The 13683-nt window shown below is 52.7% G+C and overlaps 1 protein-coding gene across 1 annotated transcript; it reads left to right on the top strand.

Annotated features, from left to right (window-relative positions):
- The first annotated feature begins 2772 nt into the window (after nt 1-2772).
- CUNH10orf71 (chromosome unknown C10orf71 homolog) lies at nt 2773-6981 on the top strand. Its single transcript, XM_028099007.2, has one exon. It carries the CDS (start codon nt 2773-2775, stop codon nt 6979-6981), a length of 4209 nt encoding a protein of 1402 aa, XP_027954808.1.
- The last annotated feature ends 6702 nt before the right edge of the window (nt 6982-13683 follow it).

Below are 13683 nucleotides of genomic sequence, written 5' to 3'. Positions count from 1 at the left end.
CAGCTCAGTTCTCCCATCATAAAACCAGGTCAGCCTGCCGACGAGTCAGCACTGGAAACTCACCGTCAGGCTGGTCAAGACACAGGAAACAAACAACCCCAAAGAAGGCCGGCCTCCAGGACCAAAACAGGACGCCACTAGCCCAACAGCGGCAGATCTGGGCAGGACACCTCCTGCACCATCCCCCATGCGGGGCCGGGATAGGACATGGAACACCTGATGTGCAGGCCCTACCTCCCTGTGGGAGCATCTACATCTTCCATCCCCTAAAGCCTTGGCTGTGTTATCGCTCTGGAGCCAGGCAAGGAGGGAAGAATGCAGCCTTGCCGGCTTCTGCTGCTGCTGTGAACGGGGCCATTGGGTGACAATGTCATCTGTCAGCTGAGGACCCAAAGCACACTGCCAGATGTTCACTGTCCCAAGTGCCCACCACTCAGGCCCACTCTAGGGTCTACACTTGCTATTTTATCTAACTTTTCATGTACTCATTGACCTATCCTCTGTCTGGGTGAGGTCTGTTCCAAGCAGTGGAAGTATGTACCCCAGCAGTAGTGGTCAGGGTCCTGGCAAAAGCAGCATCCTCAGACAGGACCCAGAAGGAAATGCAATGTGCCACCTCACACCCATTAGGATGGCTACTATAAAAAAATAAAAAAAAAAAAAAACAACATAGGGGCGCCTGGGTGGCTCAGTGGTTAAACAACTGCCTTCGGCTCAGGTCATGATCTCAGGGTCCTGGGATCGAGCCCCGCATCGGGCTCCCTGCTTAGCGGGAAGCCTGCTTCTCCCACTCCCACTCCCCCTGCTTGTGTTCCCTCTCTCACTGTCTCTCTCTCTGTCAAATAAACAAAATCTTTAAAAAAAAAAAAAAACATAAAATAACAAGTGCTGGCAAGATGTGGAGAGATGAACCCCATGCACTGCTGGTGGGAACGTAAAATGATACAACCACTGTGAAAAACAGTATGGAGTTTCCTCAAAAAATTTAAAATGGAATTATCATAGGATCCCCCAATTCCCCCTCTAGGTATATGCCCAAAAGAATTGGGCACAGCAGAATCTTGAACACATATTTGTATACCCATGTTCATAGCGGCATTTTTCACAGTAGCCAATAGTGGAGGCAACCTAAATGTTCATTGACAGACAAATGGATAAACAAAATGTAGAATAAACATACAATGGAATATTAATCAGCCTTAAAAAGGAAGGAAATTGGATGGAAGTGGATGATCCTTGAGGACATCATGCTAAGTGAACCAGCCAGTCACAAAAAGACAAATACAGTGTGATTCCACTCATATGAAGTTCCTAGAATAATCCAGTTCATAGAGACAGAAAGCAGACTGGCTGCCAGGGGCTGGGGTCGGCAGGGTGGTGGGCGGAGTGGAGCCGATATTTAATGGGTATGGAGTTTCAGTTCGGGATGCTGTAAGAGTTCTGGAGAGGGATGGTGGTGATGGTTGCACCAATATGAATGTACTTCACACTCCTGAACTGTACACTTCCATGGTCAAGTTGGTAAATTTTATTTCATGTCAATTTCACGACAGTTTTTTTTTTTTTTAAGAAGAAAATCGAATGCAGGGACCATAAGAGAGGTATAAGCATTAGGGATACCCCAGCAAGTGGAGCCACTCAGGAAGAGTAGGAGCCATCCTTCCCACAGCCCCAGGGGGCAAGGGGAGCAGTTAGAGTCCGAGCCCAGGACCTAGTTAGAGAGGCGCCATAGTTAGAGAGGATGGCAGCATTGCCCAGACCCCACACCACAGCCAGGAGCAGGCATGGGGAAGAAATGCCAGGGATTCTGGCTCCCTCCAGACTCCACCCAGCATCTCCCACTGGTGACACCCAAGGGCAAGTCAGAGAGTTAAGGAGCCCAGGTGCTGCAGGCTCTTGGAGACTGTGCTTTCTTGGGGTGGCTCTGGGACAAGTTCAAGCAGCCGACAGATAGCCTAGTGGCTCCTGGTTCTTAACGGTCTCATGATGGGATAGGCAACAAAGAAGTCAACGTAATTTTAGAGCGTGCTCAGTACCAGAAAGAAAACAAAGCAGGCGCTGTGAGAGAAAGTGGGGAGGGGACAGCCCCTGAAATGTCAGGGGAGACCTCTCTGCAAAAATGGCACATCTGGACCTTAGGCACTATATCAGGCAGGGTTCTCCAGAGGAGCAGAACCAACAGGATGTATAAATATAAAAAGAGATTTATCTTAAGGAACTGGCTCATGCAGTTATGAGGGCTGGCGGGTCTGACATCTGCAGAGCAGACTGGACACCCAGGGGGAGTTGATGTTGCAGCTCCAGTCCAGGGACCTGGGGCAGAATTCTCCCTTCCTCTGGGGAGCTCAGTCTCTGAGATGCGGCCCACCCACATTGTGGAGGGTGGGTAATCTGCTTTACTCAAAATCCATTGATTTAAACGTTAATTACATCTAAAAAATACTTTCATAGCCACATCTACATATGTTTGGCCAAAAACTGGCCACTAGGGCCCAGCCAGGTTGACACATAAAATTAACCATCACGGGCACGATCACCCATCTGGACCAGTGTGTAGTTCTCACATGGAGCCACTAAGTTGGATATCCTGTTCATACCCTGCACGCCTTTCTTTTACAGAGAAAAAAAAATAAAAAGAAAGAAAGAAATCACACTTTGTAATTGCATCTGGTCGACAGGAAGCTCTAGTTTTGCGGCAAGAGGACTGCTCTTCCAAAATCATCCCCCAGAGGCACCCCCTGGCTGACCGGGGACAGTCTTCCTAGCTGGCGGATGATGCAGGGGAATAAGAAGTGCACGGACGGGTTCAGTGATTCCTCGAGCATCGGCAGTGTGCTGGACGATGCAGACAGGGAGGTGAGCAGCCTCACAGACCGGGCCTTCCGGAGCCTGTGCATCTCAGAGGACATATCCTGCAATGACTCCGACCTGGCTCTGTCCCCGGATATCACCCGCCAGGTGTTTGGGAATTTTCCCCAGGGAACAGTGATCCACACCCACAGGAAAAGCAGCATCTGGAGCCAGTTACCGTCGCAAGGCACAGAGCACACAGGCTGGGCGGCCACATTCCAGCAGCTCCCCAAGTACGTTCAAGGGGAAGATAAGTATCCCAAGAGCAGCCCGCCGCTGACACCAGCCCAGAGGAGACTGGAGGTGCCCGTGTCCGGCCTGAGGAGCAACAGCAAGCCTGCTTCGAAAGTGTCATCACTAATTAAATCCTTTGACAGGACTGAGAGCCAACCTTGTGACAGCAGGCCTCCGACCAGTAAGCCCCCGGCTCTCAAAAATCCGCCCAAATTTGCTCCTCTTCCAGAAAGTGGTGTCCACTTCTGCTTCGATTCTGCCTTTCTGACGGTCAGGAGGGTGCCTGCTGAAGTCTCTGGCGCCCACCAGAATAGCCACCACCAGCCTGGCAGGAAGCACGGAGAGCAGGAGTCCCCCAAGAATCCCGAAATGGCCTGTCACGGCTCCAGCAGCTTCCTCCCAACACCCGAAAACGTGGCCAACTCGTTTGAGTCCAAGTTCCCCTCCCCGCCCCACAAGCCAGCCAAGGGTGAGCCTGGAAGAGGTAAGGAGTGGCCCCGCAAAGGGACCTTTCTTCATAGCGAAAACAGTGCTTTTGAGTCGTGGAACGCCCACCAACCGAGGCTGCCAGAGAGAAAGGAGGCCGCTGACCCCGTGCCAGAGACCAAAGCTCCCAAGCATTACGATGACACGCCCTTGTTAAGAGAGCCCCCGGCCCCTGAGCACAGGGTCTCCCCCTGCCACGCCCGGGCCAGCTGCAGCCAGGAGGTGAACAGGCTGGCTGCAGGGGCTCTCACCGTATCTGGACCCTGGGGAGCTAGGGATCCAGGAGCCCAGGCGTTCGCTGTGGAGGGAAAAGCTTCTAGCTTACAGCCTGACCCTCAGGTGAAGCCGACCCAGCCCCCATGGAGGAAACCAAAGCCTGGCAAAGGAAGGAAAGAAAGTCTACCAGATGCTTCAGAAGAGAAGAAGCAGGTCACCAGAAGAGGCCCAGCCTTGTATACAAAGCACAATCCCCAGGGACAATTTCCAGAAAGCAAGGCTCTTGACCTGCCCATGGACCCCAATGAGCATTATAGTCCTCCTTTTAACATCAGTAAGCTTCTGACCCCCGTCATACCCACCAAGCATGTCCTGGAGCCATCCGACAGCCAGCCAGGGGAGATAACCCCACCACCCCCAGGGCAGCTAAATGGATACCAAGAGAAGGAGCTCAGTGAATGTCAGTCTCGGGACAGCTACAAATCCAAAGCGCCCAGCCTGCTGTTCAACCTTAAGGATGTGCGGAAGCATGTTAAAAGCACATACAGCCCCTCACCCCTCTTGAAAGGCCTTGAGGAGAAAACCAGAGGCAAGCAAGAACCCGTGAGCAATGGTGCCATCCTTCCCAATGGGCTGGAGGGGAGCCCTCCAGAGGAAATGGCTAAGGAGACACCAGCTGACGGCCCTTCTGGGTCACACATCAGTACCCAGAAGGACCCTAGGGCTGTCTCTGGTGCAGCCTCTGCAGATAACTGTCTAACTCTTAGCTCACCTCCAGCTACCACCCTAGCCCCCTTCTGCATCAACGGGGAGGGAACTGACAGAAACAGTGACGAGAAGGACAATGGCGATCTGGAGATGGGCACCACCGGGTCGGGCAAGTGTCCGGACGCCGGGGAACCCTGCCCTAGAAAGCACCTGTCCCTGAGGCTTTGCAGCAGAGAGCCTGAGGCAGGGAAGGCTGCAGAGAAACCAAAGAGCCCCAGCCTCGAGAAGGGCTTCTTGAGATCCGTGTCTCAAGAGACAGAACCAGAGAGAGACGCAGGACTTCAGAATCCAAACTTCAACCAGAAATTCTCCCCAGAGCCCCTCTCTCCAGAGGAAGAAGATGTGTTTTACAGTGACAGCCAATCTGATTTCATGCCAGGCTTCAAAAGTAAGGCCAAGTTCAGCACCAGCTCTTCAGACCAGTCCTTTGCTTCATTTGAGGATCAGCAGAAAACGTGGTTCACCGAGAGCCAGCAGGAAGACAGGAGGAATGACAGAAGTGCAGGAGACAGTTGGAAGGATGAGAAGGAGAAAACGATGGGGAAAGAGGAGCTACAGCCCTGTGCCCTGAGTAATGGGCCCACGTGCATGCAGGAGCGCAGCAAGAGGGAATCCTTGCAAGGAGAAGGGGGAGGTTTGTCTGGATATAGACCCAAGAAGGCATCGAGAGAGGAGGCTCACTTCAGAGGCACTTGGATGGGGAGAAGTAAGGATACAATCAAAGACCTTACCCTCTCACCATCTTCTACTTCAAACAAGCACATATTGTTTGCAATTAAAGACAATACCCTTAGGGCCACCCCCGTAATAAAACCCATCATGCTGCCCCTCCTGAGGACCATGTCATCAGCGGAACCTCTGGGCAGCAGCCACAAAGAAGACAACTTGCCAAAGCCAAGCTGGGGAGAAGAGGCTGGTCTTGATGGCCCCGAGAGCCAGGAAATGGCCAACACCCCGACCCCCGCTAGCATGCAGGACACACACTTGAAGCACACAGCCTGGGAGGGCACGGAGGACCACGGACAGGTGCCTGGCATGGCCCGGACGGAGACTTCCCAGCCAGTCCCAACAAGAAACATCCCGTCTCCTCCACTCATGGGAGAGGGCGAAGGGCTGAAGCCACCCCCAGAGACTGCATGTCACGTTGTGGCAAATGAAACCAAGAACAGTTCCATGGACCAGGGGAAGCTGGATGCTCCAAGGTGCATCCCCACCATCGCTTTGCCCCAAGGCGACCCAGAAGACCAGCCACCCCCACGGCAGCTGGGAACGTGTTGGGAAGAGCACACACAAGATTTCAAAAGTCACTTATTGTCCACACCCAGAGCAGGGCCACCAGGGAGAAGACTGGTCCCCGGGGAGATGGCAATTTCCCCTAATGCCAGCTCCCTGGACGAGAGCAGCGCGTGCTCCCCGGCCACCAGCAGCACCTGGGACGATGCCTCCCAGGCCCCCACTGAGCAGGGCCTGCTGCCAGGGGAGCCTCATCACCCCAGCCCCTGGGCCAGCCTCTACCCAACCAGGGTCGCCCGTAGGGAGGACCTGACACACGCCCTCACATGGGAGGCCGGCTCAGATCCCCAACTTGAGCCATCCACCGAAGACCTCAGGACACTTTCTCCAAGAGGTTCGGTGCTGGACATGGCCACCAACTCAGCAGGCCTCCCTGAGAAACCAGAGCCTTCTGCTCAGCAGGAGAGGGCAGCCGGCAAGCCCCCGGCAGTCCCACCCAAAACAGAGAAGGCCCTGCGGCGGGCCAAAAAGCTGGCAAGCAAGAGGAGAAAGACTGACCAACTGCAAGAAAAGCATGGTGAACCTGGAGAAGAAAAGCCCTTCCTGGAGGACTGGGAGCATAGGCCACCATCCCCCGGAGAGAGGCCCCGATACAGGTTCCCCGAGGTCCGTTCCCTGCCCCATCCCATCCACCGCCACTCAGTGTCTGCTTTAGAGCCACTCAGGAGGCAGCCTGTGGGATCCCAGTCCGGTATGCCTCTGGCCCCTTACCCTGCCACCCAGAAGGTCCTCCAAGACCCCCAATCTGGAGAGTACTTTGTCTTCGATCTGCCACTCCAGGTGAAAATCAAGACCTTCTATGACCCAGAGACAGGCAAATATGTCAAGGTCCCCATCCCATCCTCTGAGGGGGGTTCCCCCGAGCAGCCCCCGCCAAACACACCTGATTCTCCCTACATGCTGTACCCCCACTTCCGGCCCCTGCCCTTGATGCCACTGCGCTGCTCGTCTCAGCTCTCTGCCCCCACCTTCTTCAGGCAGGGCCCGCACACCCCCGAGGCGGCCGGCGCTGGGTCCCAGAGCATGCAGCCAGCACCTCCCCGGTGCCCAGGGGTGGAGGGGGGAGATGCTCCGCGCCTGGGCATTATCTCTACCGACGACCTAGAGGACTTTGCCACAGAAGGCATTTCTTGAGAATTACAGCAGACTAACCCCCCTCAAATAAACCCAGAAGAACTTACTTCCCCTTTCCACCAATCAATCACTCTCACACACACACACGCACGCACACACACACACACACACACACACACACCAACACATACTTAGCCATGTGGGATCCCTAAAGTCTCAAAGGAAGTGGGGATTCTGAGAAAACCCGACCTGAAGGGCTTCCTGGGGCTCTCCTCCCTGGGAGGGCACTTTTGCATGACCGGGTCCCTCCCAAGCCCCTTCCCGGATCCTGGATCTGCTCCCTTTCCCCCTTCCTTCTCCCCTCCCTTACTGCCTGTCCTCCTCTGGCCATGCGACTGGGGTGAGTCCAGCCTGATTCCTAATGGCTGCTCTGCTCGGGCACCGCACCTACTTCTTCTCAAGGGCCGGCTCATGCAGTGAGCCAACTCCCAATCTCCCAGAAACGCTGCACTGCACTGAGTTCAGCCCTGCCCAGCGAGCAGACCACCCGGCCCAGCCCCTCCAGGTCCAGCAGGGCACAGAGAAGTGCCTCTACCCTCGCTCCCGTGCAGTAACCATTTTCCGCTCACTGCAGGCAGAAATGGCTAAGGACTGCCCCAAGGCAACCCTGCAGAAATGTTTCTTTGGATAGAGTGGGTTTTCTTTACTGAGGAAGCTTTCCTCTGAAGGCTATTTTCTGATAAAGAAAAGGCTACCTTTTAAAAAGTGAAACAAGCTTGCAGATGTGGTTCTGTCCTGGACTGGTCTTCCATCTGGACAGTGGCAGGTCTCCCCTGGTGAGTAAAGTGCCTTGTGCTGTCCAGGCCTTCCATCACCTTCCGTCACCGCCGGCCACGCAGGGGCATCGCTCTGAACAGAGCAGCCTCGGCACCTGCTGCCATCCCGGCGCTCCTCTTGGAGCCCTCAACACTGTCCCTGAGTTCACAGGGCCAGGCTGTCCACCCGTGTCGGGGGACAAAGAGGAGGGAGACCCAAGCTCACCATCACGGCTGGCCCAGGGAACTGAGTCAGGCCCTCGGTGTCCCAATTTCATGACTGTTAACCTATGCCCTGTGCTCAAAAGGAAATTGTATTGTCCCAACTCCCAGGCCTCTGGGGATGTGGAGGGAAGTATCTGATTCAGGTCAAGGCAGCAAAATGCAATAACCATCTCTGACCTCTGAGAACAGAGGAGTCTGTGAGCACATGCACACTGTGGGCAACCGTGCTAGGAAAGAAAGCAGGCAGGTTTCATGGGCTTCTACCCAGGGCATCTGCTGAAGCAACTTAATTCTTGTGCTATGGGAAAGACAGGGGCAAACACGTCTCTCTCCTTGTTTAGAAAGGGCAGCTGTTGAGGCAGCTGTCAGGACTGTGCTGTCCACGTCCCCAGGGACCCCACAAACTGCATCATCCTTGTTCCTTTGGCAAAGATGCTGTTTCCAGGCTGGAAAGATGGGAAGGCACAGAACTCACCAAGTCCCAGGCTCACACCAATATAAGAGCTCTTATTCTTGGCCACTATTTGGATTCAGGATTTTTTACCTGTTTGTTTTCCCAACAAGTACAGCCACACCTTAATTTCATTGTGAAAATACTCCACAAATCCCCTGTCTCGATGCCATGGTGAGACAACCAGATGATTGGCCAGGAACACAGTCTGGCTGCTGTCTGAGAAGTCTGGTTCCCACGAGTCATGCATTGGGGTGCCAGTGGGAAGAACAATCTGTGATCTTGGCTCTTGCCACCGTGGCTAAGCATCCTCTCACCTGCTTTCATCTTACTCAGATAGGAAAATGGATAGCTCATTTTAAAATTCTCAGGGCCCAGGAAAAGAACTGCCTAACAAAAATAGAAACCTTCGGTTAAAAAACAAAACAAAACAAACAAACAAACAAAAAAAAAAACATAGTAATAGTAACGATGTCCCCACGAGGAATAATACACTTTCTTTAAGGGGAGCTTACGTATGGGGAAGCAGTCATCTTCTGTCTTAGAAACAATATAAGCAAAGCTATTGATCAAGCTAAAAGCATCAAGGTAGATATTTGGAGATCAAGGTCAACTTCCTTGTGAATGCACAAGAGGAACAGGGCATCTGGCAGGATGCAGCATCCACTCAGAGAGCAGTGATTCCTGGGACACCTGGCTCCCCAGCAGGTCAGCCAGCGGAAGGCCTCCATCACTTACAGCAAGGTTCCTATGTTCCTAGGAAGCAGGTAGTGCTTCCGGGGGATAAAATCAATGAAGACCAACTCATTTGCAAATAATGTTCTCTTTCCTTCCTCCCTTCCTCCTTCTTTCCCTCTTTGCCTCCCTTTCTCTCCTTTTTCCTATCTCTCTATTTTCCTCGTGTCCTCCTATCACAAACATTTTCAGAGTTCCCGTCCTGTGCCAGGCACTTCACTGGACTCTAAAGATATACTATGATAATTAGATCTGGTCTCCACACCCAAAGAATTAAAATCTAACAGAGAAGAAAGACAGTGATAGTCCTGTGCGGTAAGTAATTTAATAAAGTGGTCTGAGGGGCATCTAGCTCAGCCCGGGCAGAAAAGGGGCTTCCTACAGGAGACGGCATCACCGTGTCCAGGTGGCTAGCACGGCCTGGGGAGCACTAAGCTCCCCATCACTGGAAACGTGCCAGAGAAGCTATGACCCCTTTCCTAAGACAGGGATGGGTTCAATGTCCAACGTGTCCTAACTACATCTCTGAGACCCCAGGCTGCACATGGGGTTCCAGTATGACAATGTCATGGGTCCAAAGTCTAAACAGGGCATGGCCTCAGGAGTGAAATATATGAATGAAACATTTGCAATTGAAAGAGGAGCTCTAGGCAAAACGTAAATTCTATGCAGGTGGGAAGCATTTTGGCCCAGATAACACTGTGATGTTACACACGATTGTCTTATGTGAACCTTCTATATCACTCAGATAAAAAGTCCAAGGTAAGCAGAGAGAGCTCCGGGCCATGTCATCAGAGCCTGTCACCACCTGCTTATGTGTCCTTAGTGTCACCCCAGCAGGGCCATCTGAGCAGAGGGCTCCTCCTTCCGCTGGACTCCGTGTAGATGCAGAACTGCAGCTGATTCTAGGGGTTCTCTCCTTCACCTGCTGGCTCTCAGACAGGAAGCCCAAGCCTTTCTTGGCTTTCCCAACACCTGTGCACTTGATGACAAGACAGCCCCGGCTGCAATTCCTGCTCACCTCATCACCTCTCCAAGTGTGGGAAAAGGACAGCTGTAAATAGAAGAGCTCCCCGGGGGACTCAGGGACACCCAGATTCATAAACACCATCCTAAGCAGAGTTCCCACGCAAATGACCCGGCGCTGCCTGGGCCCAGCGTTCCCACCAGTGGGGTCACTTCAGTGGAGGCATATGAGGAGGAAGGGCCCATCTGGGTTTGCCCATGGGCGGGCACTCCTTCTCCAGGTGGAAAGCTGTGGACGGGCAAAGGCACAGCCAGGTCCTGGAACTCTCCAGCGCAGCCACCAGGCCCTGCCAGAGCCAGACGCAGGCGTTCCCTGGAGCTCTGAAAGGAGCCTATGGACTGATCTCAGAAGACAGGAACGAGGGCTCCCTTCCAAGGCGGTTGAGCCAGAGTTCCCAGCACACGAGGAGATAACGGGGGAATGAGGAGCCACGCACATCACCATCCCTAAGCAAAGCCAGTCTTGGCTGTGCTCATCATTCATCCAACTGCAGTTTCGTTTTTTAAGTCCCCTCACTGTTCCCGCACTGTTCTCCAACTCAGCGTATTCTGGGCACTGCCACACTGACACCATTTTCCAGCCCTTCCATGCAATTGGTTCTCTTCCTGGGTCCCAGCCCTGACCTCCATCTCCCGTTCCCATCCTTCCCAAGCTTAGAAGTGCGCCTTGCTCTCTTTAGAGCCCTCTCGTCCCCCTTCATCATAATGTGTTGAGTGATATTGTGGGTGCCTGCCATCCTGTCTTCCATGCTCAGTCCTATATTTTCCTCTGAATTTGGAAAATTTTAGGCTGGTGTGCTCTTCTTTCACATTTACAAACTCTAGATGACATGGTCAGTCTCACTTGGCATTCCTGTGCTTTCAGCAGCCCATTCTTCCCTGCTGATCAAGATGGAAAGTGCCAGCAAGCTAGGTCAAGAACTCAGCCAACACCGCCATAGTGAAGCACCATCTCTGCCCTTCCTTGCATGGGTCGTCTGTTGCGTACCTGTGTGAGGAGTATGGGGGGGGGCCCTCTGTCCAGCCAGCTGATCCACTGCACCAGGCAATGTGATTTCAATGGCCTCCCCACCAGTCCTGACCCACACACACTTACCATATCTCTTCTGCCGAGTTTGCTGACTTCCCAGAAGGTGGATACCTTCTGATGGAAACCTTTTGACCCATGTTCAACATCACTATTCATTAGGAAAATGCAAATCAAAACTACAAAGAGGTATCACCACACAGCCATTAGGATGGCTAGGATTAAAAAAAAAAAAAGAAAAAGGAAAATAAGTGTTGGCGAAGATGTGGAGAACTTGGAACCCTTGTGCACTGCTTGTAGGAATAGAAAACGGTGCAGCCGCTGCAAAAAATAATAATGGCAGTTAGTCAAAAAGCTAAACATAGAGGGGCACCTGGGTGGCTCAGTCATTAAGTGGCTTCCTTCAGCTCGGGTTGAGATCCCAGGGTCCTGGGATCAAGCCCCGAATTGGGCTCCCTGCTCAATGGGAAGCCTGCTTCTCCCTCTCCCACTCCTCCTGCTTGTGTTCCCTCTCTCGCTGTCTCTCCCTCTGTCAAATAAATATATTTTTTTAAAAAAAAGCAAAACATAGAATTACCACATGGGCAGATACACAAAAGAAATGAAAGTAGAAACTCAAACAGATATCTGCACACCCATGTTCATAGCAGCATTATTCACAAAATAGCCAAAAGTTGGAAGCAACCCAAATGGCAGTCAACAGATGAACGGACAAACAAAATGGCATCCATCCGTCCAGTGGAATATTATTAAGCCTTAAAAAGATTGGGCTCCATGTTCTCCTAGAATCAAAGGTGCAGGGGCCAGAGGAAGGCAGGATTTGGGACTATGGGCCAAATTGAGAGGGTGTGGGGGCCCGCTCAGACCCACACTCTGGTGATAGCAGAGCAACTATATCTGCCTCCAAAGAGAAAAATGGAAGAAGGAAAAGCTCCAGAGCTCTCCTCTCAAACCAGGTCCTCCCCTTCTGGCCTTCCCAGCTCAGCACCACAATGCCCACTCCCTGGTGGCCCAAGCCACAGTCCCCATCCCCACTGCCCCCAATCTCTTGTCCCCAATTCAATCAGACCTCAAACTTGTGGATTCTATCTCCAGGCATCTGTCAATATGCACCATTCATCGGCACCCTACCACCACCCCTCACTCAGGCTGCTGTTAGAGCCCCCCACTCCTCCCACTCCCAATATGACCCCTTTCCACTCTCCTCACAGGGACTCCAAAGCCCTGAATAATGCCCCACCCTGATCCAGAATGTTCCAGGACTTCCTGCTCACCTCAGCAGAGTCAGCTCCAGAGGAAGACATGCACGGCTGCCACATACTGGGACCTCAGTTCTCAGTGGCCTCCTCACCTGCCTCCTTGGACTCCAGTCATCCTGGGCTTCTTTGAGTTGATCAAATGGGCCATTTCCAGCACTTTGCACATTCTCTGACCCCTCCACAGGAGGTTGGGTCTGCATTTCCTTGCCCGCTGGTCTGTGTCCAACAGGATAGAGTTGGTGTGCAATGCCAAAGCCAAGTCAAAAAATGCCATACCACATTCCCCAGTCCCCTGGAACATGCACCCCTCAAGCCCCCAGTGGCCATGGAGCAGTCCACGTCCCCTGGCTCACTCTGCTGTAAGGAAGCCAACACTGACCACGTGGGGATGAAAAGAAAGGGAGAGACCCCGGCCCTCTTGTTCTAGCTCCTGCGTCTGGCCGCCTGAGCCAGAAGAAGCTCACCAAGCTGTTCCCAGATTCCTGACCCACAAAACCATGAGAGATGATAAACTGATTGCTGTTATTTTCAGCCACTAAACTTCAGAGTAGTTTGTGACACAGCAAGAGATGATGGGAACTCTGTCTTTCTGCCAGCCTTCCTTCCCTGTCTGCTCTCACCCTCTCCCTGACAGCCTCCTCTCGTCTAACTCTTGTGAACCCTAACACTCCCCAGCTTAGACCACGTCCCCTTGGAGGCCATCCCCAATGCCTTTGCTCCTGACCGTGCACCTCACTTTCCCCACCTGCTGGTCCTTGGGCTTCCCCCATCACAGAACAGGCTGTAATTGCCCACTTAATTGTCCCCCTCACCTACCCAATGGTCAGTTTTGGAAGGAGGAATCTTGCCTGTCCACATCATCACTGCATCCCCAGTGCCTAGCACAGTGTGAGGTCCAAGGTAGGCAACATGTAAACATCACTGAATTCAGTGGGATTCTTATTTTATTTTGCCCTGTTTAAATATTTTATTTATTTAAGTAATCTCTACACCCAATGTGGGGCTTGAACTCACAACCCTAAGATCAAGAGTCGCACACTCCTCGTGCTGAGCCAGCCAGGCAAGGCACCCCAGGGATTCTTACTTTAAATGGAAGAGTTGAAGCCAGTTAAAAGGATCTTTTAGGAAAGTAACCCATTCCATTTTGATCTTATTTCCTCACTTTCCCACCTAGTTGTTGACACCATGTGGATGAGTCAACCCAGTCCCAAACCAGAGCAGGCA

The sequence above is a fragment of the Eumetopias jubatus genome, unplaced genomic scaffold (genome assembly GCF_037043125.1).
Source record: "Eumetopias jubatus isolate StellerSeaLion01/CBP00866 unplaced genomic scaffold, mEumJub1_p1.0 scaffold_17, whole genome shotgun sequence".
In the NCBI taxonomy this organism is placed as follows: Eukaryota; Metazoa; Chordata; class Mammalia; order Carnivora; family Otariidae; genus Eumetopias; species Eumetopias jubatus.
The sequence above is the reverse complement of the archived record's forward strand: the minus strand, read 5'-3'. Positions and strand labels throughout refer to the sequence as shown.

What these genes read in the sequence shown, in the direction of transcription:
- CUNH10orf71 (XM_028099007.2), top strand. Translation starts at nt 2,773, where the DNA reads ATGATGCAGGGGAATAAGAAGTGCACGGACGGGTTCAGTGATTCCTCG.